The sequence below is a fragment of the Medicago sativa genome, chromosome 7 (genome assembly GCF_051527215.1).
Source record: "Medicago sativa cultivar Bolivia chromosome 7, Bolivia_mono, whole genome shotgun sequence".
Lineage (NCBI taxonomy): Eukaryota > Viridiplantae > Streptophyta > Magnoliopsida > Fabales > Fabaceae > Medicago > Medicago sativa.
In genome coordinates this window covers 102928929-102955817 of record NC_140755.1, presented here as the reverse complement: position 1 = coordinate 102955817, position 26889 = coordinate 102928929, and the positions used below count along the sequence as shown (strand labels likewise).

The 26889-nt window shown below is 35.0% G+C and overlaps 3 protein-coding genes across 4 annotated transcripts; 1 reads left to right on the top strand and 2 right to left on the bottom strand.

Moving 5' to 3' along the window:
- Nucleotides 1–5786: 5786 nt before the first annotated feature.
- Nucleotides 5787–6629, bottom strand: LOC146911532 (uncharacterized). Its single transcript, XM_085729698.1, has 2 exons — nt 6370–6629; nt 5787–6288 (listed from the first exon to the last, which is right to left on the bottom strand). Exons 1-2 carry the CDS (start codon nt 6599–6601, stop codon nt 5891–5893), a joined length of 630 nt encoding a protein of 209 aa, XP_085585824.1. The 5' UTR covers nt 6602–6629; the 3' UTR covers nt 5787–5890.
- Nucleotides 6630–11806: 5177 nt separating this feature from the next.
- SWP (RNA polymerase II transcription mediator) lies at nt 11807–19863 on the top strand. 2 transcript variants are annotated; one of them, XM_085725532.1, is made up of 8 exons: nt 11807–12248; nt 12571–13647; nt 14203–14297; nt 14388–14562; nt 14697–15582; nt 15685–16694; nt 17307–18358; nt 18623–19863. In XM_085725532.1, exons 1-8 carry the CDS (start codon nt 12033–12035, stop codon nt 19422–19424), a joined length of 5313 nt encoding a protein of 1770 aa, XP_085581658.1. In that variant the 5' UTR covers nt 11807–12032; the 3' UTR covers nt 19425–19863. The 2 variants fall into 2 exon arrangements, with proteins under 2 accessions (XP_085581658.1, XP_085581657.1); XM_085725531.1 differs by having other exon boundaries at nt 14200–14297.
- A 1128-nt stretch (nt 19864–20991) lies between these two features.
- Nucleotides 20992–23421, bottom strand: LOC146911530 (Bacterial sec-independent translocation protein mttA/Hcf106). The gene is made up of 2 exons (XM_085725533.1): nt 23084–23421; nt 20992–21212 (listed from the first exon to the last, which is right to left on the bottom strand). The coding sequence occupies exons 1-2, from the start codon at nt 23396–23398 to the stop codon at nt 21078–21080; spliced, it is 450 nt and encodes a 149-aa protein (XP_085581659.1). The 5' UTR covers nt 23399–23421; the 3' UTR covers nt 20992–21077.
- Nucleotides 23422–26889: the final 3468 nt, after the last annotated feature.

Here is a 26889-nt window from a genome sequence, read left to right as displayed (position 1 = left end):
CGGCCCTCAGCAAGCGCAAGGTGAGCTACGGTGTAATATCCCGCTCGTCAGCTAATGGAAATTTTACCTGTTTAAATGTATCAGAGGACTAAGATTCATGGAAAGCAAGTATGACGAAAATGTTAAGTACGAGGGAAGCTAATATTATGTGATATCAGTCAAATATGGACTTGTGTATCAGTGTCAGGTAAACACGACTGAGACGAAGGGCATTTAAGTAAACTCGCACAAGGGAGTATATAAGCAAGTTTGGTTCCAAAATATTCATTTTCCCATTTCACTTCTCTCTCTAGGTTTTGGAAAAACATTTCTCTCCTCCTTCTCTCTAGATTTGCGCCTCCCTCTCCTCTCTTAATCATCCAAACTTCCTTCAAAACATGATTAAGCATGGATTATGGTAACTTAGCAAGCAAGAAACAAGAGGGGGAAAGGATTAAGCATGGTTTGGTGAAAAGAACTAAGGATCAAGAATTGATCAAAGCTAGGGTTGATGCTTGGAAATTGCAAGGAACATGTTATGTGAGTTCCATAGATAGTTTACCTTCCATTGGTTGTGTAAATTCATGTTAGAAAGCATTGATTTATGTTTATGAGAGGTTTAGGACCCTAATGGACTTTTGATAAATTCTTGTTGATTTGATGTTAAATTGCCATGAAATATGTTTATAAATGTATATGTATATGTTGCTGAATGATTATGGTGCATTGCAGGATCAAACTGAACAAGTTTTGGGTTAAAACTGAAAATTTTGTACCACAGACCCGAAGAACTACGCTATTAGCGAAATCTACGCTAATAGCGAAATTCTTCAGGATGAGCCACGCCCCAGCTGAGCTATTAGCGCAGCCCTCTGGTTTTGGCCAACATGCTTTGGCTTGTTGGTCCATCCTAGGGTCGGTGGTGCATTCCGAAGCCTTTCTTTCAACGTTTTATAACTTTATAACCCTAAAACAACATCTAAGCAATGCACATAACATCAAACGATTCTTGAAATGAAAATCATGGCAATCTTAACATGAATGACAAGAGTGAATCAAGAGAGTTTAAGCCGATATTACTAGGGTAGCATGATTTAAGAAAAGGGCATGAATGTAGAGCTTCGACATAGTTGTTGAGAACTAGCAAGATAACATAAATCACTAAGTATGTCAAGTATAGGATTATGAATAAATATGTAAGTAAGATGCGAATGATAATCTCTTCGCACATGAGCTAGAATGACTTAGCTAGTATGTAAGTTGTGGATTGATAAGTTATTTCTCTCCACCATGTTATGAACAAGTATAAGTTACCACTAATCGGATCGATCAAGGTTCCGAGGTAAACAAGCAAGTATGTATATGTTTAAGTTATATGCACGACAAGACCATGATTAATAAGTGTAGGTGACATGTCTCTTGATATCCACGTCAGGGGGATACAAGGGGTTCTCGTAATGAGAACGATTCAAGTCGTAAGGGACCCGCATGTCACTGAGTAAACAAGACGTAGGTGTTCGTGTCTCTTGTTATCCACGCCAGGGGGATACGGGAGGTTCTTGACCTAAGGGGAACGGTTCAAGCCGCAAGGGACCCGCACGACACCGAGGGAGTCCGATGTACGTACATCGGTCATGTATGGGATTGATCTCGGGGTTACTCCACCCAGGACTATCCGTAAAATGAATCAAGATAATAATTGTTTGTTCAACGCTAACCTAATGAATGAACTTAGACACGATTATGTTTCTCATGATTATGATTATGTTATGTTTATGCTCATGATCGAGCCCATGTATGATTATGTTTAAGAACAAGAAAAAGAGCATGAATTGCTATTAGACGAGAGCAAGGTATGTATAGAACAAGTAAAGAAAGCTATGCCCATGACGACCTTAGGTTTCCCTAATCGTCCGGTTTAGAATCTTGTCATGAATATGCTATGTTATTTATGTTTAGGCCTTGTTACGTAAAGCGTACACTTGGCAATGCGGTTTAGGTTCCCTCAACCGCCATGACATGTATAGATGAGAAGCCTTTAACAAGTAAGATATGATTATGACAGCTCTAGCATGCACTACCGTCTAAGTATGCAAGTCCCCACACACGTATAATCAACCGTCAGGTTGTAATGTAGACACGTGGTGACCGTAGGTTTCCCCTTGAGGTTGCCTATAGCCTAGGATTTAGGGGAACTCACTGAGACATTATGTCTCATCCCAATCCTTATTTGTTTCAGATAAGCAGGATGATTATGCATGTTCGTAGCCGGATGGATATTACTTCAGGGGTTCGTTCGTAAAGCTGCAGGACGTTATGGACATCGAGGATGTATTTTTATGTATGGATGAGTTGTATTGTATTATGATTTATACGAACGTGACTTGATGTAAATATTATTCATTCGGTAAAATTTTATGTTGTATATTTTTAATGTATCCAGTATCAATTTAACGCACATGCTAGGCTTTCTAGATACGTCTAGTATGGGTGTTACATACGGTGCCGGACCTCGCAATTTTAGGAGCTTCAATTTTTTATTTTCTTTCTAATATAGTATCCAAAAGTCATAAATATATATAATAAAATAAAAAAAATCAATAGACACTTTGTAATGGTTTGGTGGTAAAATTGAATGCACTTGAGTCTTTAGTTTTAAGGTTCAATTCCGAGCATTTACGTGATTTGGACCAAATATAAAAAAATTAATTACATACACAACTATTAGGTCATTACAACTTAAATAGATGATTACTATTACTTAAAAAAAATTGTTTTTTCATTAGGGACCTCAATTAAATATTTGACCATGGCCTCCGATTTTATCGGAACGGCCCTGCTGTCTAATGTGTTGCATCATGCTTAACACTAGCTAAGTTTAATACTACCAGCATAGAAATTTCAAACATTATGAAAATGGACTCTCTTCATTTGAATTCTCTCTTTATTTTTTAATTGTTACATCTTCACCTTTAAATACAAGAGAACAAAAATGATAAAGTTATTAGTAAAAAAGAGATTGAACTTGATAGTTGAGATGTAAACAGTTACTCTCTTTGTTCTTTAATACATAAATAGTTTACAAAAATTACAAATATTTAAAAAAATGTTGGAGTAATAAATTAATCTGAAAAATATAAATTTATTATTAAATTATCATTTATGTATAAATGTACTCGGTGTCGATTTTCTATTTTATAAGACAATTGGTAGTAATAATATGGCTTAATAGCAGTTTTCGCCCCCTAACTTTCACGAAGTTGCGATTTTGGCCCCCTAAGAAAAAAACTACAAAACCGCCCCTAACTTTTGCAACTGTAGCAGTTTTGGCCCCCCAAGGCAGAAATAAAAAATAAAAAAAATAACACGTGGCACCTCACTCAGGGTGCCACGTCAGCGTAGACCAAGTCAAAATTGGCTTTGGAGGCCAAAACTGCCACAGGCACAAAACTTAGGAGGCGGTTTTGTAGTTTTTTTCTTAGGGGGCTAAAACTGCTATTAAGCCTAATAATAAATGGTATAGTTGAAAAAATAGTAATAAACTAACCAGATCCTCCCCGGTCATACCATTAGGGCCTTTTTCTAAAACATCAAATTTTATTTTTATATTAGTTGTATTGTGGACTTCTCTTTTACCATGGTATATCTCTTTTTTTATTAGGGTTAAATAATGTTTTTGGTCTCTATAAATATGTCAGTTTTTTGTTTTAATACCTCTAAAAAAATTATTCGACTTTTAATCCTCCAAAAAATTTCCGTCTTCACTGTTGTCCCTCCTTTTTTAAGCACACTCATATGCAGAATTCATATTTTTAAATAAAATTTTACAGAAAAATTTATAATATTATAAAAGTTTCTTCCAAAAAAATTATAATTTTTTTAACAAAACATGAATTAAATATGAATTTTTATATTTTTTGCAGTTAAAATTTATATTTAATTTATGTTTTATTAAAAAATTCTATTTTTTTGGAAGAGATATTTACAATATTTTACACGTTTCTGCACAATTTAAAAAAAACAATATTTGACTTCAGAATAGGGACTAAAAGTAGTGATTGAAATTTTTATAGGGACTAAAAGTTGAAGACATTTTTTAAATGAACTAAAACAAATATTTGATATATTTATAGGGACCAAAAACATATTTAACAATTAGTAAAGTAAAATTGGATGGGAGACAAAACCAACAAAAAGAGCAAAAAGGTCAGGGAAAGAAAGAAAAAAAAAGCATTGCAATTGGAAGGAAAAATGAATATCAGACAATTTTATTGTTGATTTTTTTCTTCTGGCGAGCACTACAACATATTTGCTTTTTGAATTGATGCAATGATCTCACAACATCTTAACAATGATTAAACCGATCATCCACTTATTATCAATTGAAAATAAATTAAACAAAATTAGTTAATATGATTTAATTATATAATACGTGTGAAGAAAAAAAAATCATTTTTTTTTATCAAAGCACAAAATATCAATACACCGGGAGGGAACCTGTACCCTTGACAAAACAAGATTACATAAATGTTTTCCTCGGGAAAGGCAAACGAGTGTTATCTCTCGAGAGAAAGGGAGCAAGAAAAAGAGAAGAATTACTCTAATATTGAGAGGCTCTCTAGGGGTGGACAAACGGCGGGTCCGGGCGAGTTCAGGCCCAAAAGCCCAATCCAGGCTAAACCGCGGATTACACAATATGCCCCATTTTCGACTGATGTTAAAAACGGGTTAGTCGGATTTCGGGTTTTCGGGTACTTCGGATGGGTCGAATCGGGTGATACGGATTGGGCCATTTCTGGACTTAAAAAATTGTGGCCCGATTGATTAAAATCATTTTATTTTCATAAAAATGCTAGTTTAATATTTTGTTGGGCAGATATCTTTATTTTTCTGGCCATATCTAAAAAATATTTTTTCATTATACATTTTCTTAAAAGAAATCTAGAGAGTGAATAAAAAATAGCTTTCAATTTCACATGCTCTAACAATAAATACTAAATATTTAGAGCATAATAATTAAGTCTAGGCCAAATTAACATAGTATTGTCTGGCCAAAGCAAGTCAAACTCACAAGCGTGATCTTGATAAAACTATAAGCAACAATGAGCAAACACATAAATAGAAAGAGTTCAGTTTTAGAAAGTATATAAGGAAAAACAAGAATAATCTTACTTTGTTGATGGAAATGAAGAAAGACTGAAAGTTAAAAAAAATTAAATTAAAAAGAATACAAGTTGAAAAGTTAATTTTAAAAAATACAAGTAGAAAGAGTTTAGTTTTGGAAAATACATAAGCAAAAACAAAAATAATCTTACTTTGTTTATGGAAATGAAGAAAGTTTGGAAGTTGACAAATTTTAAATTAAAAAAAAAATACAAGTTGAAAAGTTAATTTAAAAAGAATACAAGTAGAAGAGTTAAATTAAAGAGTCATCTCCTTACCATGCAAGCCAATGCCATCTTGTATTCCTCCTTGCCTTTGTCCTTACAAGCTACTACCACCTTGCTCCATAAGTCCTTACCTTTCTTGAAAGCTACTGCCACCTTTCCCTGTAAGTCCTTGTCTTCCTTGCTCCATAATAACTTTGGAAGTTCTTTTTTTCAAGAATAACCAAAGTTTAAAACATGTAAATGCAAATCAAAGAACAATTTGTTAGACAAATAAACATTATTACAAATAAAAACCTTATTCAATTAGATAGACTGATAAGCATTATTACAAACTAGCCTCTTGACCTGTGCTACCGCACGGGTCATACCACGTAGAAGTTAATCGAATCAGTCGTAATAATGTAAACATATATAGTTAATAGAAGTTTTATAACAATTTAAAAATATGTTCCCTTCTAAGACAACAATAGCAACAAAATGAATTGGTAGCATACATAACAAAAAGGTTTGAACATTAACCATCAAGATACATTACGAAAGACTTCGTGATAAACAACATTTGAGGTCGTATCAGTGTTCTCTCCATATCCATCAACGATTAGTATTTTCAAACCTTGTTTTGAAGCGACTCTGGAAATTGCAACATACAACTGACCATGCGAGAACACATGACTCGGCAAATAAATTCCAACATTTTTAAGTGATTGCCCTTGACTCTTGTTGATTGTCATGGCAAATGAAACAGATATTGGAAATTGTCTTCTTTGAAATTTGAAAGGAATTTTAACATCAGACGGTGAAAGAGATAATCTGGGTATGAAAACTTTTTCGCCGATGTTAACATCAATGACTTTGCTTTTTCTTCCATTCTTCTCGGTTTCTCTTACACTATCTTTCTCGACTACATGACCAAGGGCATCTACAGCAAAAAAAACTTGCATTAACATTTACATAAACAGCTAAAAACAAATTCGTATAACTAAAAGGTAGGATTTCATACCAGCAACCACATCCTCTTCCTGAAAGATCAAAATGTCTTTGAATGACATGAATTCAAACACGTTCTGAGGCACATTGCTTGCATTCACCTTAGTAAATCTCGCATTTCCCATCATGTTAAGTTTGTACTTGTGTGGCAAGAGTTTGTAATTCCCCTCGTTAAATCCTACCATGACATTCTCTAGCTTATATGTTCCTCCTTCTTCAACCATTTTTTGAATCGTTGGCACCATGTATTTACGAACAGTGGCATGGATCCGTCCTTGCTAAACAAAAATAACATGTTATTAACATATAGGATAGAGTCTTAAAGGAAGATAACACTTGTAGAGTTTTGGTTCTGAAAAAACCAAAATAACGTGCATGGACATTTAACAACAGTAGCACACTAATTAATTTTGGTGGTAAGTGAGATTTGAAAGTTTTAAATGTGAATGATCATAGTCTTCTATTAGTAATAATTATTATTCATTGCAGCCATAACAGCAGATATGAAAGATTATGAGATCTACGGCTGAGATGTAGGGAGTGGTTGACTGAGTTGATTAACATTAATTACGTATTAGGGAGGGAAAATGAGGATAGATTAGATGATCATAGTCTTCTATTGGTAATAATTACTATTCATTGCAGCCATAAAAGCAGATATGAAAGGTTATGAGATCTACGGCTGAGATGTAGGGAGTGGTTGACTGAGTTGATTAACATTAATTACATATTAAGGAGGGAAAATGAGGATAGATCAGGGCTAACATGCCAGCTTGGCAAGTGTAGCTTTTATAACAAAGGAACCTTATTCAATTAGAATACAACATATCATATATTGGAATTTACATATCTAGTTTAATTTGATAAAACACAATCATGACAAAAAAGAAGTGCAAAACGAATATCAAACTATTAGTATTTGTTAACTTGAACTTCATTTCTTTTCAAATCAACCCTTAACATGTAAGCCGGAGCTTTAAATTGCATAATTAATTAAATCTTTATGCATAATGGAACAACATTTTCATTGAATATAGAAGCACAAAACAGACATTTTCATTGAATATAGAAGCACAAATCAGACGTGCCAAACTATTGCAGAATGGAACAACATTTTCATGGAATATAAAACCCCAAATCAGACGTGCCAAACACGCTACAATCTGTAAAGGAGAAAAAAGAATACCTTTGTATTGTCCTTTTTTCACAGTTGAACCAAAATCCACAATATCAAATAGAAATAAAAAAAAATGTTAGATAGATAGATCTTATTAAAGAACTTCAAATAGAGTAGAGGATAATAACATACCTTTTAGTGACAAACAAAACCAAGATCCAAAAACCAAACCAACCATGTAAAAAGAAAATGAAATAAAACTGTTAGTACAAATCAAAGAATAATCAAAGGATCAACAAAAACCCATGAACATAACAGTTTTAAAGCTAAAAAACTACCTTAATCACAAATCTGGAGATGTGAATCACGAAAACGAAACTGGAACGGGATGATGGTTGAGATTGAGACGTGAATGAAAGAAGAAGAAAAAAACGAGAACAAGGTAGAGGAACAAAGATGATGAATGAAGATGAGAGTCAAGGTGGGTGTGGTGTTATCTCAGCCATTTTCGGGGTGGTTTTTGTGTGGCCGACGGCTAGGGTTTGTTCTTGGGAGAGAGGATGGTTTGTGCGGCTTCTAGGGTTTTTTGGTGGAATGAGTGAAAGTGTGGTGTGGTGTGTAAAAGTTGAGTTTAATATCTGCATCAAAACGGCACCGTTCCAAATGAAATTATATTAAAATAATAATACCAGGTAAACTCGGACGGTTACGGGTTTAGATGGCTTGTGTATCTCAAACCGGACCGCACCACTACTACCCAAACAAAACTGATATACTAACCTGTATAACCCGCCCATCCAACCCAAACTGACCCATCTCCTTTAATTACACTCGGTTTTCACAGGTTCGGGTCGGGTCAGACCCGTTTGCTCACCCCTATTGAGAGGCAAACAAGGGCAAGCTTTGACCATTTTTGGTCAACGCATCCGTTGCCAAGTTTCTCTCCCTATGAATATGAGTACAAGATGAATTAATCATTATAGCCATAACCATACAATTACTCCAACTGTTCCTCAAAGGCCAAAGAACAACAAAATTGGAGTTGAAAGCATTAACCAACATCAAATAGTCAGTGTTAATCTGTATGTTTGCCAGCTACAAAAACTCATTGACCGGTCACCTTGACACAATTATTGAGAAAACAAGTTATCGCATAATCGAGATAGGTTCTAAAAAAAGTTGAAAATCACAAATATGTTTAATTGAAACAAATAATGATGCTTGGATTACAAGATTCTTGTTCAACAAGGAATAAGCGTCAGTTTGGGGATCACCTAAGTCAAAAAATTTAAATTTATTGCTCAAAAAGATGTTGATTCAAATATTCTCATCACCGATAAGGAAACCACAAGATTTGAATTGACGAGTTTAACAACAACGAGGAAAGATTTGACATTGTTTAATAATTGTCTAGCACGCTTGGTGTTGACCTCAAATTTGTTGTATAACAAGTAAAAAGTGGTGAATTTAAGACATTAAAGAGGAGTAAACTTGTGAGGAAAAAATTTCATATTAATTTTAGAAAAATATATAAAAAAAGGTTTCCAAAATCGTAAAACTAACGTTATTTAAGGAATGATATTAAAAACGAATGTCTAAATTTGAAAATAAACATATAAATGAGAGGAGTTTGGATCTTATCTTATAAATGAAGATTGCAATTTGGTAAGAGATATACACAAAAAAATAAATTATAGGTTCTACCAACAAGTGTGTTCCATTATCATTAATTATTTACAAATTTTATTGTGTCTTTATATCTCCAAATGGAAGAAATGGATGAGATCCAAAGTAGAGAAGATCTTGACTCAAACGAAAGGGCAAAAAGACATAATCGAGCAATACACACACACACACACACACACACACACACATATATATATATATAAAGAGATAGATAGATAGATAGATAGATATCCCTTTTATAACTCATTGTTGTCTTTTTTCAATCATACAAATGTCGCGTTAGTACCAATTTGTCCCCACTATATTGAACTATGAATCCCCCGAATGTTTTATTCCTCCCGACCAACCTTTGTAGTTTGATCTTTCTTTTCAAAAAATATTTTGAATAATCAAATAAAATTAAAATCTTGCTTTTAATAACTCATGAAAATCATTAATTTTGACTACACCGGTCAAAATACGTGCAAACGAAGACTTTCTTGCAAAACTAGAAGACTTCTTTTTCTAATTGGTTGTTTGCTCGATAATGTCATTAGGAAAACAAGTCATAGAGTTGGATTTGGTTCTTAATAAAGATGAAGATGTTAGAACAAAATGTGTTTAACATTACCCTTTGAGAGTTTTGATGATAACAAGGTATTAAAAATTGTCAATTGGATAAGCTAATATTTGTTCAAGTGTACATGACCATAGACAAAAATTTGACATCTCAAATATGTTCTGGAAGAACAAAAGAGAGATAAGAAATCAACAAAAAGGAAGCTTGAAGCATCTGAAGAGAAGTGTTCCTAAAGTACAGTGCTCCTGAAGTGATGACGTCATCAGAAGCAAGTCCATCAGAAGCATCTCATCAGAAGCTGAAGATCTCCAGAAGCTGAATATCTCCAGAAGCTGAAGTTCATCAGGAGATGCAAGACTTAAAGCTTCAAAGGTTGTTCAATGGATTTAATCTCGTCTAAGCATTGCAGAAGATTGGAAGAGTGAAGCAATGGCTATTTTGAAAGGATTTGAAGGCATTGGATGCTTGTTCCTTAAAGAGCGTTGACAAAGTACAATTGTACGAAGTGTACAACCACTACCTCCACCACTCTGTTTTTGTCTCTGCTACAAGACAAGAAAAACAGTTATGTCTGCAAAGATGTTCCTTCACAATTGGAATGGATTTGAAATTGATCCTTCACAAGACAATAACCATATCAGGCAAAAGATCATTGGTGATTGATCAAAGCTTCAAACGACTCTATTTTGATGTGCTGGCAATTCACAACGTCTCTTTCACACCTGTATATAAAGGAGCGAAGACTTAGAGATTGGCAAGGACTCAACAACAATTTACAAGTGCCAAAACTCTGCTGAAATTATTCTACATTCAAAAGTTCACTTAGAATTTCTTTTTTCAAAGTTCATATCTTAGAAATTCTAGAGTCTTAAGAGTCTGTATCTGATTTGTATTGTGAACACCACTGATTGTATATCAAGTGTTCAACCTCAAACATTTTCTTTGTAATTCTGTTTGAATAGAAGTCTCTTGCAGTTGTGCTTGAGCATTAGAAGTCTTTTGATTGTGTTCAGAAGCATAGGAAGTCTCTTGCAGTTGTGCTTGAGCAGTTTGATGTCTCTTGCTAAATTTAGCAGTGAGCAGTTGTAATCAGATATTACATTTTAGTGAACTCTCCTTGGAATTGCAAGGGGGACATGACTACTTTCGGTTTGTGGAAGGAACCTGTATAATTGCTTTGTGTCTTTCTTCTCTCTCTCTCTCTCTCTCTCTCTCTCTCTCTCTCTCTCTGTGTGTGTGTGTGTGTGTGTGTGTGTGTTTTTATCCGCTGCAAGTTAGTCCTGAACATCACTTCAGAAGTAGAACTTTATCTGCTTCTGACTAGTGTTTTCAGCTTAGGAGAAAACGAAGAAAAAGCTAACACAATTCAACCCTCCTTCTTGTGTTTTTCTCACATTCAGAAGATCGTAAGGAGTTAATATGTTGAATTGAAAAAAAACAATATTACTTAGATTCCACGATTCACGTTTAGCATTGAAAAAACACTGACTCAAGTAATTAAATTCATTGTTCTGGACGCTAATGATCACATACTCATCGTCGAAAAGAAAACCTTATTATCGAATCGTTGAGTTGGGCAACAACAACGTTTGACAGATGCTGTCAATGGTTTGATGACAACTTTAAAGTCAAACTTAGCAAGTTAAAAATGGCAAATCTTAGACAAACAAAGATTATTAAACTCATATAGTAAAAAACTTCAATAAAAAAAATACAAAAACTGCTGTAAATCATAAAATTAACCTTATCTCTCCTAGTAATATCCCTCTAACACATGATCACGTGGAAACGACCGTTATAATCAAAGAACTACGAAGACAAGTAAACTCATACAGAAAAATGTGATCACCATATAACCAATAACTAATTATTCTTTAACACATCTTCTAAAAAAACTATTCTTTAACACATGTTCCATAAAAAAGTTGCACCAAATAACATTAGCTATTTAGCTATCAACATCAAAATCTAAAATCTAAAATCAAATTCTAAAACACATTGAGAAGAAAAGAAAAAAAAAGTGTAAGAAAATCCAAGTATTTGTTCAAATAAAGTAATATATAAAAGGAGAGAGAAACATGAGAGAGCACCGTGAGACACAAACCCAGAGATAGAGTGAGACAGCGAGAGAGAGAAGAGAGAGAGTGCGGAATCACGAAAGAGCGCGTTCTTCTTCTTCTTCTTCGTCTTTCTCTTTTGCTCCTAATTGACAACAGTTCAAAAATTAACCGTTGTCGTTTTGACCTAAAACCCTAATTTGATTTCGATGCATTAACAGATCAAGAAGAACCCTAGAATTGAACAATCGAAATCAATGGCTACTGCGGAGTTAGGGCAACAGACGGTGGAGTTGTCCACCCTCGTTACTCGTGCCGCTCAAGATTCATACAATTCACTTAAAGAACTTGTTGATAAATGCAGGTCCACCGAATTATCCGATTCAGATAAGAAGATTAGCATGCTCAAATTTCTTACCAAGACTCAGCAACGTATGATCCGTCTCAATGTCCTCTCCAAATGGTGCCAACAGGTCAATTTTTTCATCTCATTTCTATTTTTAATCCCAATGTTATTCAATTTCATCTTTGTTATTTGTTTATTGTATTATTAATTGTTATGTAATGTGTGTGTTTGTTATGTTATGAATTTATGTATGATACGATGATTGTGTTGGTGGGCTCTTACGAGTCCTAATCTTCTTTTAATAATATTTGTTATTAAAAATTAAAAATAAAATTGTGTTGGTCATGTATGATATGATTATGATAATGATAACAATTAGTGTTAAGAGTAAGAGAAAGAAAGTTTGTATTGTTTATGTGATGATTTGCTAATAATTTGTGGCTTTTCAGGTTCCTTTGATACAGCACTGTCAGCAACTGTCTTCAACTGTTTCGAATCACGACATGTGTTTTACTCAGGCTGCGGATTCGTTGTTTTTCATGCACGAGGGGCTTCAGCAAGCTCGGGCTCCGGTTTATGATGTTCCATCCGCCATTGAAATTCTTCTCACGGGGAGTTACGAGCGTTTGCCAAAGTGTATTGAAGATGTTGGTTCTCAGTATGCTTTGACTGAAGATAAGCAAAAGCCTGCTTTGAAGAAGTTGGACATGCTTGTTCGGTCCAAATTGCTTGAAGTTTCTCTTCCCAAAGAAATTTCTGATATAAAAGTTTCCGATGGCACTGCAATGGTTAGGGTGAATGGAGAGTTTCAGGTTTTATTGACACTTGGGTACCGAGGACACATGTCATTGTGGAGAATATTGCATTTGGAGCTGCTTGTCGGTGAAAAAAATAAAACTGTGAAACTGGAAGAACTACGGCGACATGTGCTTGGAGATGATCTAGAGAGACGAATGGCAGCGGCCGAAAACCCGTTTTCAATATTGTACACTGTTCTTCACGAGCTGTGTGTTGCACTTGTCATGGACACAGTAATAAGGCAAGTGCAATTCCTTCGACAGGGAAGATGGAAAGATGCAATTCGGTTTGAGCTCATATCTGATGGTGGCTCTGGTCATGGGGCAAGTTCAAGCTCTGTGCAGAATCCTGAAGGGGAATCTGATTCGTCTGGTCTACGAACTCCGGGGTTAAAAATTATTTACTGGTTAGATTTTGACAAAAATGCTGGTGTGTCTGATTCAGGTGCTTGTCCATTTATAAAAATTGAACCTGGACCAGACCTTCAGATAAAGTGCACCCACAGTATCTTTGTCATAGATCCGTTAACTGGCAAGGAGGCAGAGTTTTTCTTAGACCAGAATTGTATTGATGTAGAGAGGCTGCTATTAAGAGCTATTTGTTGCAATAGATATACTCGGCTATTAGAAATTAAAACAGAACTGATAAAAAATGTTCAGGTCTTTAGAACAGCAGATGACGTTGTGCTCCAGTCTCATATGGGTGAACCTGATATTGAATATAAACAGGTTAGATTTATTGAAGAAATTTTAAAGTGGTAATTTGCATTGGGCTTTCTGTTATACGACTCTTTTGAGGGTTTTTTAATGTCCTTGTTTATTGTCACAGTTTTAGAGGTTTTACTTCACATTCTTTTCGTTTCATAGAACACTACTAGAGATTGTTATTTTCTTTCTTGTTTAGCATTATAGCATACTAGCGTTGCAATTACTTTGCTTCATAATTGCTCATGCAGGAAATGTTTGTAGTTTTGTAAATTGTGAATCTGGTATCTTGTATCTGTGTGGCTTAAAGAAAACAGGTTCTACCAGTCCTGGCTAAAATTATACTAATCTTATTTCTGCATTACCAGCCAATGGTTTGGGGTTTACTTTGTTGATATGCACGCGTTTTTCAGTGCAATACTGTTCACCACTTGACCAATAATCTATGCCATGCTAACTGCTGTTGCAATTTTATGTTTTCATTTATGGCACCTTATGGATTTTCTGTGGGTAATCTTATGCATACCTTTATTTAATCTTGATGGGTTTTAAAATAAAGATATGTTCTGTCTGTAGAAGGATAATAAGAGATGCGATAAGGATTCTGAGGGGAACGAGGTACTGCGCGTGCGTGCTTATGGCTCTTCTTTTTTTACTCTTGGAATTAGTATCAGGTACCTTATTTCACTCACTTGTTTTTTTTACCTAATCTCTTGCATTTTAATCTAGGCATTTTCAAACCAATTTCCCTGTTTTTTATTCAGGAATGGCCGATTCCTTCTTCAATCATCACAAAATATAGTTGTTTCTTCTGCCTTGTTAGAATGTGAAGAAGCTTTAAATCAGGGATCTATGACTGCAGCTGAAGTCTTCCTAAGCTTGAGAAGCAAAAGTATGTTGCACTTATTTGCATCTATTGGAAGGGTTTTGGGCCTTGAGGTATATTTTCTTGTTACTCTCTCCATTTGTGTTTCAAAGAAAAATCTCTAAATCAGTTTGGACTGTCTTTTAGCTTACTTTTATTCAGATCACCAGCTTCCCTAAGACTTATGGATTATGGGCCACCCTTGCAGGTTTATGAGCATGGATTGAACACAGTCAAAACACCCAAAACCTTGTTGAATGGTTCAACTGTGCTGATGATGGGATTTCCAGACTGTGGGAGCTCTTACTTCTTGCTTATGCAACTTGATAAAAATTTTAAACCCTTGTTTAAGTTGTTAGAGACTGAACCAGATCCATCTGGAAAAGACAAAATATTTGGTGACCTTAATCAGGTGCTGCGGTTCAAGAAAATTGATATAGCACAGATGCAGGTGCTTGAAGATGAAATGAATTTAAGCCTGGTGGACTGGGAAAAGTTACATTCCATTTTGCCCAATGCTGCCTGTCCAAATCAAATGTCTGGGCATGGGCTCTATTCTGATATCCGCCTTCAGAATTCCATGCACACTGCTAGAGGCCATCATCCATCAGGTTTTTCATCACTGGTTGACGATGTTTTTGGACTCGAGAAAGGGTCTTCTGCGCCACCATTCCCTGTTCAAAATATTTCTTCACCGTTGAATTCATCACTTCCTTCTCATTATGGTTCTCTCCCAATGAACAGTCAGAGTTTAAAGGCTGGAAATATCCACTATAATAGTTCCCTGTTCTCATCAGGCAATGTGATGGGTCCAGTTCAATCCAGTTCTGTTGGCTCAATTCCCACTGGACATGGAAGGAGCGCTGTTGGGAAAAAGCTATCTGCCTCAAAGTCTGAACAGGATTTGGCTTCTGTTAAATCTCCGCATTCAGTTGACATTAGTTCCTCTACTCCAATGGATGAAGACACTGCTAATGATGCTTTATCTGGAAGTCGTTCATCTCTATTATCTCCTTCCCGGCCGATTAACTCTCGAATGTCCGCACCTAGTTCGAGACCTAACGGATCTAGTTCATGTGCCACAACTCCCGTATGTAAGATACTTTCTTTGTGTATTCATCTAGTATACCCATGCTGTTAAAATTTTCTACCTTTCTTTAAACCATATATGACTCTAGCAAATTGAATGTTTGCAGCCCAGGGACTGGACACAGTTAACTTTAGCACTAGCGAAGATGTTATCTCCGAACAAGATAAAAAATCTCGTAAGCGAACGGCATCAGATATGTTAAATTTGATTCCATCTCTTCAAGAGTTTGTCAAAAATCAAGGAATCTGCAAGAGAAGAAAGATTTCAGATGCATGTGGCTCTCAATTGGCTTTGCCACAAAGCAGTATAACCCCAGAAATAATTCCTAAAGCTGAAGGGTGCAGTTATGGAAGTTTAATTGCAGAAGCAAATAAGGGAAATGCTCCTTCTAGCATTTATGTAGCGGCTCTTCTTCATGTGGTCAGGCATAGTTCACTATGCATTAAACATGCTAGGTTAACCAGCCAGATGGATGCATTAGAGATATCATATGTTGAAGAAGTGGGTTTACGAAGGGTATCCTCTAACATTTGGTTTCGACTTCCATTTGCCAGAGGTGATTCATGGCAACATATATTTTTACGGCTTGGCAGACCTGGTTGTATGTATTGGGATGTTAAAATCGATGATCAGCATTTCAGGGATTTATGGGAGCTTCAGAAAGGTAGTAGTAACACACCATGGGGTTCTGGTGTTCGAATTGCTAATACATCTGATATAGATTCACATATACATTATGATCCAGATGGTGTTGTTTTGAGTTATCAATCTGTTGAGAAAGATAGCATAAAGAAATTAGTGGCTGATATACAAAGGCTTGCCAATGCTAGAACATTTTCCATTGGCATGCGGAAATTGCTTGGCATACGAGCAGATGAGAAGTCAGAAGAGTTCCTTACAAATTCTGATGTCAAAATATCCGGTGTCAAGACTGCTTCAGATACCGCAGACAAACTACAGATGAGAAGGGCATTTAGAATTGAGGCAGTTGGACTGATGAGCTTGTGGTTTAGCTTTGGTTCAGGTGTTCTTGCTCGTTTTGTTGTTGAGTGGGAATCCGGTAAAGAGGGTTGCACAATGCATGTATCTCCTGATCAACTTTGGCCTCATACCAAGGTTTGTTAATTTTGCTTCAACTGATTGCTATTTGATTGCTGCTGTCCCCAGTTTCCCCCCAAAAAATTGTATTCCTTGTGCCATTAATAGATACTCATATTTTTCTATCATGCTTCAGATTATGTTAAATTATAAGAGTTTATGAATGCCACAATAATCCGTCATGATTGTTTCTTCCCTCCCAACTCACCCTACCCCATTTTTCTTGTGTTAACCCCCCTTTCACCAGATTCAATATCCACGATCCTTCAAGGTATTGTTCTCCTTTGACTGTACCCATTTCATGCTTACTCTGCATATTTATACTACCTTTTTGGCTAAACTACCATGGAAAATGTTCACCTGTTGACCTGTTTATGCAGTATAAACTAGAATGTGCAGTACATCAGTTTTTTATGGTTATGTTGGCTGATATCAGCTTGATGCAATTTTATTTGTGATATTTCAGTGGTAAATGGTAATAACTTATATAGTAATAAGAAACCAGTCACTTTATGGAAAGTTGTCTTTTGTATATAATAGGTTTATGAATTATTGTCCAATGTGATTCCCGACTAATCCCAAAAAAATCCCAGGCCTATATATTTACTACATTGCTTGTATTCTGTACAGTTTTTAGAAGACTTCATAAATGGAGCTGAAGTTTCATCGCTTCTGGATTGCATTCGGCTGACTGCAGGGCCATTGCATGCTCTCGCAGCGGCAACCAGGCCAGCACGAGCTGGTCCTGTTCCGGGCGTCGCAGCCACTTTATCTTCTTTCCCCAAACAGACCGGTTATACATCATCACAAGGACTTCTTGGTAGTTCAACTTCAGCCACTAATGTTGGTCAGCCTGCTTCTGGTCTTGGAGCAAATACTTCTGTTTCTAATGCTAGTGGTATCTCTAACCAAACTCTTTCAATGTTAGCTGCTGCTGGCCGTACTGGCCCAGGCATTGTTCCAAGTTCACTTTTGCCATTTGATGTCTCTGTCGTGCTCCGTGGTCCTTACTGGATACGAATTATGTACCGGAAACAGTTTGCAGTTGATATGCGTTGCTTTGCAGGAGATCAGGTGTGGTTGCAACCTGCCACACCTCCTAAAGAGGGCCGTCCTTCTGGAGGATCATTACCATGCCCCCAGTTTCGGCCTTTTATCATGGAACATGTGGCCCAGGAATTGAATGGATTAGATCCTAGTTTTACAGGACAACAGGCAGGTGGGCTAACCAGTTCAAACAGTCCAAATCCAAATTCAGGGACCCAGTTAATGGCTGCAAACGGGAACAGAATAAACTCTGCCGCAATGTCTAGGACAGGAAACCAAGTAGCTAGTTTAAACCGTATGGGAAACGCTTTAGCAGGCTCTTCAAACTTAGCTTTGATGACATCAGCTGTACCTCTTCGAAGGCCACCTGGAACAGTTGTCCCGGCACATGTCAGAGGTGAGTTGAACACAGCCATTATCGGCCTCGGTGACGACGGAGGATATGGAGGTGGTTGGGTTCCTCTTGTTGCCCTTAAAAAGGTTTTGAGAGGCATTCTCAAGTATCTTGGAGTGCTATGGCTATTTGCCCAGTTACCAGATCTTTTGAAAGAGATCCTAGGATCCATCTTGAAGGACAATGAAGGTGCCCTTTTGAACTTGGACCCTGAGCAGCCTGCATTGCGTTTTTTTGTTGGGTAAGTCCTTTTTTTTTGTTAACTTTAGTTTGAACATGATACATCAAATTAACTTCTCCATGTCAATGGTTGTTCATATTGATACTTTATGACTTGTAAAGTTATAGTTGGCTAAAAATAATAATTTTGATCCTTTATTATTTGTACAAGTTCGATCTTGTCCCCTTAGTTTTGATTACAACATGTCCAGCTTTCAGTTGATTCAGCATCCCTCTTGCCTACCAATTATTTATTAAGAGTATCTGTCTTTTCATCTTTCTGCAGGGGATATGTATTTGCTGTTAGTGTCCACAGAGTTCAGCTTCTTCTGCAGGTGTTAAGTGTAAAACGCTTTCACCACCAACAGCAGCAGCAGCAACAAAATTCCAATCCTGCACCAGAGGAACTCAGTCCATCTGAAATAAGTGAAATATGCGACTACTTCAGCCGTCGGGTGGCATCCGAGCCCTATGATGCTTCACGTGTTGCTTCGTTCATAACCATGCTCACCTTACCCATACCAGTTTTGAGAGAATTCTTGAAACTAATTGCTTGGAAGAAGGGATTATCTCAGGCTCAAGTTGGAGATGTTGTTTCAGCTCAAAAACCGCGAATTGAATTATGTCTTGAAAATCATGCTGGGTTGAACGCGGACGAGAATTCGGAGAGCTCATCTGCATTTAGAAGCAACATCCATTATGATCGTCTGCATAATTCTGTTGATTTTGCACTTACTGTTGTTCTTGATTCTGCCCACATCCCGCACGTCAATGCTGCTGGTGGTGCTGCCTGGTTGCCTTACTGTGTTTCAGTAAGGTTGAGATATTCATTTGGTGAAAGTCTTAATGTATCCTTTCTTGGCATGAGTGGTAGCCACGGTGGTAGGGCATGTTGGTCGCGTGTTGATGATTGGGAGAAATGCAAACAGAGGGTGGCACGGACAGTAGAGGTTAGTGCGAGCTCAGCAGCCGATGTAAGTCAAGGTAGGTTGAAACTGGTTGCAGATAGTGTGCAAAGAAATTTGCATATGTGCATTCAAGGGCTTAGAGATGGTAGTGGGGCCACAGCCAGCTCTGGAGCAACATGATTTTGTTAATTTTGGCAGAGGTTATATCTCTTTATATTTATGTTGGGTTAGTGTGGTCAATATACATAGTTTAGTATGGTATGGAAACCATGCCATGCTCTGTTAAGCAAAGCATGGCCTTTGCTGTAATAATGGAGTAGAAGCACTGGTGATTACAAATGATTTTGATAGGACTCGAAAGATTGGCATTTGAAATTCGAGCTTAGATTTGAGGGCACCAATTTTAGATTACTGACATTTAAAATGAGCATTTGACGGTTCTCAGATCATAAGATTCGACATAGGTTGTACAATACTTTGCTGTAGTGTAGCATGTAAGTTTTAACTTCTGGTTGGTGGATTTTATTGTTGTTGTTATAATGTTGGTGGATTTTCATGTATATATGACATCTCAAATGAATATATTAGTTAAAGCAATTTGTTATGCTCGACTTCTATACCCAAACTTGCACTTGAAAGATTTGGTGCACATTTATTTAATTTTAAATCCATCTGGCCTGTGACCGTGCCATTGTTTAACACATGAACACAAAAATTGTAGTATACCCCAACATATACTACTGGCCATGTCTTCAATTATGTATCGTGGTTCTAGCCATTGAACCAGCTGTGTGTCACCTGTGGAAATGTTTTCCTTTTTTTCAAAAAAAAAAAATTGTTATACTTGTTTAATAAGAAAGAACCTTACTCTCATTGAAGGAACATCAAACCATTATCGCCTTCACTTTACTTTCCAGCAATTATTTGTAGCCGTTGTAGTAACTATTTGTCAGTCCCTCCTCCCATAAAAAAAAAACAGTTCAATTTTTTCCTTAAATAAATTGAACACTTGCTTGTAAGATGCATTTTCATGTTAAAATTCTATAGCAATATGACCTGTTTATTATGGATTAAAATAAAAGTAATTCTGATATAAATAATTTGGCGATTATTCTTTAGAAACTTGATAAAAACAAACCATAATTGGAAAAGTATTCAAATTGAAAATCATGCATCCTAGAATAGTGTTTCCTTATATACCACAACCAACCACCGTTAGGTTAAATTGCAACAAAGACCTTTTTCTAAATTAAACCTCCACATAGTAGAAATTGCAACACAGACCATTTTCTTCTTTTCATTAGCTACATACAGTTCTACACTATCAATTTTTTCGGCGTCTTCCCCGTTAATAATAGTATTCTGTATCGCTACGAAATTGCCTGTAGTAGAAGTCGCTTAACACGAGTGCCTCATCAAATTCACATTCACATTGCAAGCATGTGCTTCAATGACAAGAACCATGGTTGCTGATATAAAAATTAATTTAAAAGCATTTGATATAACTGCACACTATTCAGATTTAAACTTTCCTTCTAAAACCACAAGTTTAAACTTAGATTTTTTTTTTTTTTTTTTTTTTTATCACTTCTTCCAATTCATTCTTCCTTTCCAAACCACATCCATGAGGCTAAGATAAGTTCAATAACACTACTGCTGTCAATCATTTTTGTTCTCCTAAAAATACATTTAAAGCTTCGTCGTGACTGAATTGGTGAAAAGAATAACTGATATAAATTAACAGATATTTGTTAGAGAAGAATGTTTTTTTGAATATATATTGTCATGGTGAAAATTTGATACCTACTCATCATATCACATCTATTACAAATGTCATACACTGTCCTTAGAACTAGAAACCTCAGTATCTTGCTTCTTCTCTTCGCTAACAGCAATTGATTTCTCAGATGGCTCCCCTCCTGAGGAATCTGGTTCCTTTTTAAGCTCAGACTCAAACTCCTTTGCTGCCTACATGATTTACAAAATATATTAAATAACCATATAAGCAATGAGGAAAGTATTTGAAAGTTTGTAGATGACAAGTTGACAACATAGCATTAACAGAGTCACATAAAAGTCAACGCCAGAATCCAAATTATTTGGCTGCTTGAGTGCATGGCGAATGTATATTGAATAGTGTTTTTATCCAAAGTAATATGCTGTAATGTGGATGCCAATCCTGAACATTAGGGGATGATATATGTCAAAATATAAGCTGTAGATTACAACAGTAGCACCATATGGCATTTTTCTCACACAAATATTCTTTCAAATGGAGAGCCTTAAAGCAATGTCTGATGTTGTTACGTGACTCGAAAATCATGGATTCACGTTGTGAAATAAACCTCTTCCAAATGCAAGAAAGTATTGCATGCCATAGACTAACGGACCCGACCCTTTCCTGGATCTTGCCATGAGTCAAGAGCGTTGAAACACCAAATTCTCTTCTTTTTATATAAAGGTCCTTTCCACGCTTTAGAAGCTATTAGTTTTTTGAAAGAATTGCTTAATTTCTTCCTCCCTTCTTTGCTTGTTTATTTTACTTTTACAACACGGGGGAATAGTAAAACAGCATGCCTGGAACAATCCAATGAGTTATATGAGCCAAACAAGTGCCTCTGCCTCCAATATAGTTTATGGGGCCATTTGATTGAAAACTATTTTCTGCTTTTATTCTCTATTTATACTAAAACGTCACTTTTATTTTGGTATTGAAACCAAATAAGATTGACATTTTGATAGTCAAAATCAAGAAATTAAATTCCCAAACCTAATATAAGCTTTTCAAGTTAAATTTGAACGACTGGATCGGTGGAATCCTGAGATGCTACTTAAGGGAAATGAAATATCAAACTAATCTTATAATAACAACTAATTTTAAAGAGCAGCTTCTAATATAAATTATCATTAGCTTCAACATCTCAATAATTGCAGAAACTATTTAACTTATTCACAGTATAAGCTCACAATGACAATTTTGTATGTGCAGAACCATAAACTTTATTTTAATTAGGAAGCTCTAATGAACTAGAAGCTAATCTACATTAGGCCTTTGTTTTTCCCTAGTATTTCTCAATAAAGTTCATGTGAAACAGAGGCAGGAGGAAGCTAGCTAAAGAAGTAGGCAGAAAAGGTGTTTTCGAGGGAGATTATACGGTACACACATTCGTTACAGACATTAAAGTTTTTGAATTATATGTTTTCCATGCTTGAATTTCTCTATCAGGAAGAGAAACAACACCAAGCAAAAAGATAAATGTTTCTCTTAGGAAATACCACTACACAAATATCTGAGTCTTCCGCAAAGAAAACACATTTTTCATATCTAAGCTCTAATGCCAATACGTTTGTTTGGTCCTACTCTTAAAACATCTTATACTTAAGTTGTAGTCATCTTTGTCCGTAAGGCATAATTCAAATGACAATGTGATATTGCTTGGCTGGACACTTTCACTCGGGTTCAAACCCAGGACTTCCCAATTGTGTGTGAGTTTCAAGTGGTACTTGCCACTTCGTCTACAGAGAACAGAAAAGAAGCAGTCTAATTTTGTTGCTTATTAACAAAATCGTTTTAGCTTTCGCCCTATTTAGATAAACAACTTAATTATTTGCTTATAATATAAACACTAATCATATAAGTGCTTAGGTATAAGTTATTTCTACAACAAAAGATAAAATAAACTAAAACTAATTTTTTTATACAAACTATAAGCTGTTTTCATAAGTTATCTTGGACATGTTATAAGCTCTACGAATCAGTTTCAAATGTGTTTATGTCGGTAGATAAACTCGTAACTTTAATTTGAAGGAATGAGAAGAAATAAAGAAAGGGAATGAACCTGTTGAAAGCTTTTGACAGTTTTACCGATACTGCGACCAACTTCAGGCAATTTTTTGGGACCAAAAACGATGGCAGCAACACCAGCAATAACAACGAGTTCAGGTACACCTAATCCGAAAAGTGCGTTGCAAGTGAAACCATTATTGTTTATTCTTCTTCTTCTTCTTCTTCGTGGAGGATTGATAGAAACCCTTGAAATGGAACAAAAAGATGAAGAAGAAGAGAAAGCGAGGTGTTGTGTTGATGCAATTGGGGTTGGAATTGAAATTGAAATTGACGAACAAAACGAAACACAGTTCATCGTCATCGTCATAGCTATCTCTTCTATCTTGTGCCACTGCGTTTAGATTTTACTTTTTTGTTTTTATTATTGATTTAATTAAGAATTCTGCTCTTTACCCAAATGGTTTTGCTCACTCCCAAAGTAAAAGTCCAAAATGCCCATACGCAACTTAACTTGCGCTAATGTATTCTGAGTTCATGTTAAGTCACGCTACGTGACTTAATATACGCTAGTGTATTCTGAACAGAAATACACTATCGCAAGTTAAGTTGCGCTGCGCAACTTAACTTGCGCTAGTGTATTCTGAGCTCATGTTAAGTCACGCTACGTGACTTAATATGCATTGGTGTATTATGAACGTGACTTAAGTCACGCACCACTTAGCACTAGCGCAAGTTAACTCACGCTAGTTGAGTGAGTTAACTTGCGCTAGTTATAATAGAAACGTGACTTAAGTCACGTTGCATAACTTAATTCTGATCTAAATTAACTTCTTAACTTTAATCTAAATTATTTTATTAAAATTATTCTGAAATTATTTTGTTTACATTAATCTAAATTATTGTCTTAACTTTATTCTAAATTATTTTATTAACATTATTCCGAAATTATTTTGTTTACATTAATCTAAATTATTGATTCGATATTATTCTTTAAATAAATACAAATATTAATAAAAGTAAATTCAACATTAGAAAATAAAAGCAAATATAAAATAAATGAATAAAATTGATGCATATAACAATATCTTATTTTATTAATAATTCATACATTACAACAATTGTCATACTTTTGTAAAAAAAAAATAAAAATAATTGTCATACAATAATTTTGAACTTATTCACTAAATCTAATTATTTTCTCCTTTTTAGGGTAAAAAGTAATCAATCTTCGTGGGGTAAAATAGTGAGCAACCTTCTTGGGGAAAATACATCATCAACCCTTGGGCTAAATTTAAATCAGGTTTTTTTTTACCACAAGAAGTCCTTTTTACCCATGGTAAAAAGTTTCTGCGGTTAAAAAAGCAGATTTAAAATTATCCCAAGGGTCGATCACTTCCCCAAGTCGGCTACTCACTATTTTACCCCGACGAATTTTGATCACTTTTTACCCCAAAGAGAATATTGAAAAAAAAACAAAGAAAGAAGAGAATTAGAGGGAGTGGGAGGAGATAATGTGAGGAATATAGGAAGTATGTGAGGATATTTATAGGTAGAAATGGGAACCTAGGTTGTATCTAACATAAATGTGGTCAAAAAAACGTGTGAAAGTGGTAAAAACGTGTTTCCTTTAATGTTGAAAAGCTGACCAAAGTTGGAAAAACGTTTGTTCTTCACCGGCCAACTAGCATGAGTTAACTTGCGCTAGTGCTAAGTGGAGCGTGATTTAACTCACGTTCATAATACACTAACACATGTTAAGTCACGTAGCGTGACTTAACATGAGCTCAGAATACACTAGCACATGTTAAGTCACGTATCGCGACTTAACATAAGCTCAGAATACACTAGCGAAAGTTAAGTTGCGTAGGGGCATTTTAGACTTTTACTTTGGGAGTGAGCAAAACCATTTGGATAAAGAGCATAATGCTTAATTTAATCGGGTTGCTCCGTTACCGTGGGCCTCTGTATAGTTTTCTCCACTCCCCTATATGAATTTGGAGACATTTAGAAAATTTTAATTTTTTCAACCAATTTTTTTTTTTATTTAATTTAATTTATTTTGATACTTTTTTTTCTTGAAGGAATTTATTTATAATTTATTTGATATTTTTTTGAGAGGAAATTTATTTGTATATCCCATATGAGTCAATTACAACCATACAAGATACTTCTGTTGTTTATATTTATAAGCAAAAAATAATTTTTTAAGTACATTGAATAATTAACTATTGTATCTTACCTATAAATGTGATCAAATACATTAGCTATTTAATGAATCCAAAAAGTTTTTTTTATTTTTATAAATGCGACTGGAGGGATGTGACTAGCTACCATGTGTGACACTTACATATTACTTTGCGAGTAAGTAATTCACGTATTAGATCTAATACAAAAATATCTCAATTGAGGACCAAAATATATTATATTGAGTACAACAATATATTATGTTATGTACCAAAATATTTTTTAGATTGTGTACCAAAATATATTAGATTGCATACCAAAAATAATTACTTTGGGAACAATTACATGTTACTTTAGGAGTAAATAATTCACATATTAGATCTAGTACAAAAATATCTCAATTGAGTACCAAAAATATATTATGTTATGTACCAAAATATATTTCAGATTGTGCACCAAGATATATTAGATTACATACCAAAATATTTCAAATTATGTCCCAAAATATTTTAGACTAAGAAAACACTTTCTAATAAAATATATAAATATATATTTTTTAAAATATTAAAATATATATATATATATATATATATATATATTTTTTTTTTTCTTTAGTGCTTACTGAAGTAGCAATAAACGTCGCAGGGGGGGGGGGGTATGAATTGTGATCCTTTTTAAAATTATTCCTGAAACTTTAAATAAGTTTATATACTCAAGAAAGTTCTTGGTATGGGTTAATCAAATAAAATATTTGTTAGTTAATAAATAAAAGGACCAGAGTACTCTGGATTGTATATTTAAAATAAAGTAAATAAAAGGACCAGAGAATTCAGGAATATATGACTGAAATAAATAAAGTATTAAAAGGACCAGAATACTATGAATATATTGCTGAAATAAATAAAGCGATAAAGGGACCAGAAAGTTCTAGATATAACTGAAATAAATAAAGCGATAAAGGGACCAAAAAGTTCTGGATATAACTGAAATAAATAAAGCGATAAAGTGACCAGAGAACTCTAGAAATATTAAGAAATAAATAGGACCAGAAAGTTTTGGATAATTGAAGTATTAGGTTAATTATTAATTTTAGTTAAGGGATCAGAGCACTCTGGAAAATTAATATAATTAGTTATTAGTGATATTGTGTGTGATGTGTTAAATAAAAATTAAGAGATGAGAGAAGAGAGAGACCACAAGAGATTTATCCTGGTTCACCTAACCGGCTACTTCCAGTCCCCACACTATGTGTGAGATTATCCACTATAGTATCTTGCTATCAGAAACTTCTGAATAGCATTATAAGTTGTTGATCACACCAAATCAGTCTGTTACAGTCTGTATTATTATCATCAGCAGGCTTCTTGATCACTCAAGAAAGGTTGAACACAACCCTATCTCAAACTATTAAGTCCAATAGACTTGATACCTAGTTACACTTTTGTATGGTGGTGGGTGTTGGTAAAATATGCAATCTCAAAAGAGATTTTAAATGGTATCTCAACTTGGAGATTTCAAAATAATATCTCAAAGAGATATTTTAAATAATATCCCAACTTAGAGATATTTTAAATACAAACTTATAGAAATAACTTAAATACAAGAGATGAAAGATATTGAAGTTTGCTTTGTATGGTGGTGGGTGTTGGTAAAATATGGAATCTCAAAAGAGAT

Bases quoted from the DNA above. Each gene is read 5' to 3' on its own strand.
- LOC146911532 (XM_085729698.1), bottom strand. From the start codon at position 6,601: ATGGTGCCAACGATTCAAAAAATGGTTGAAGAAGGAGGAACATATAAG. The intron at 6,289-6,369 runs GTATGAAATCCT...TTTTTGCTGTAG, and splicing joins GGAAGAGGATGTGGTTGCTG to ATGCCCTTGGTCATGTAGTC.
- SWP (XM_085725531.1), top strand. From the start codon at position 12,033: ATGGCTACTGCGGAGTTAGGGCAACAGACGGTGGAGTTGTCCACCCTC. The intron at 14,563-14,696 runs GTATATTTTCTT...CCACCCTTGCAG, and splicing joins GAAGGGTTTTGGGCCTTGAG to GTTTATGAGCATGGATTGAA. The intron at 15,583-15,684 runs GTAAGATACTTT...GAATGTTTGCAG, and splicing joins ATGTGCCACAACTCCCGTAT to CCCAGGGACTGGACACAGTT.
- LOC146911530 (XM_085725533.1), bottom strand. From the start codon at position 23,398: ATGACGATGACGATGAACTGTGTTTCGTTTTGTTCGTCAATTTCAATT. The intron at 21,213-23,083 runs GTTCATTCCCTT...TAAATCATGTAG, and splicing joins CTGTCAAAAGCTTTCAACAG to GCAGCAAAGGAGTTTGAGTC.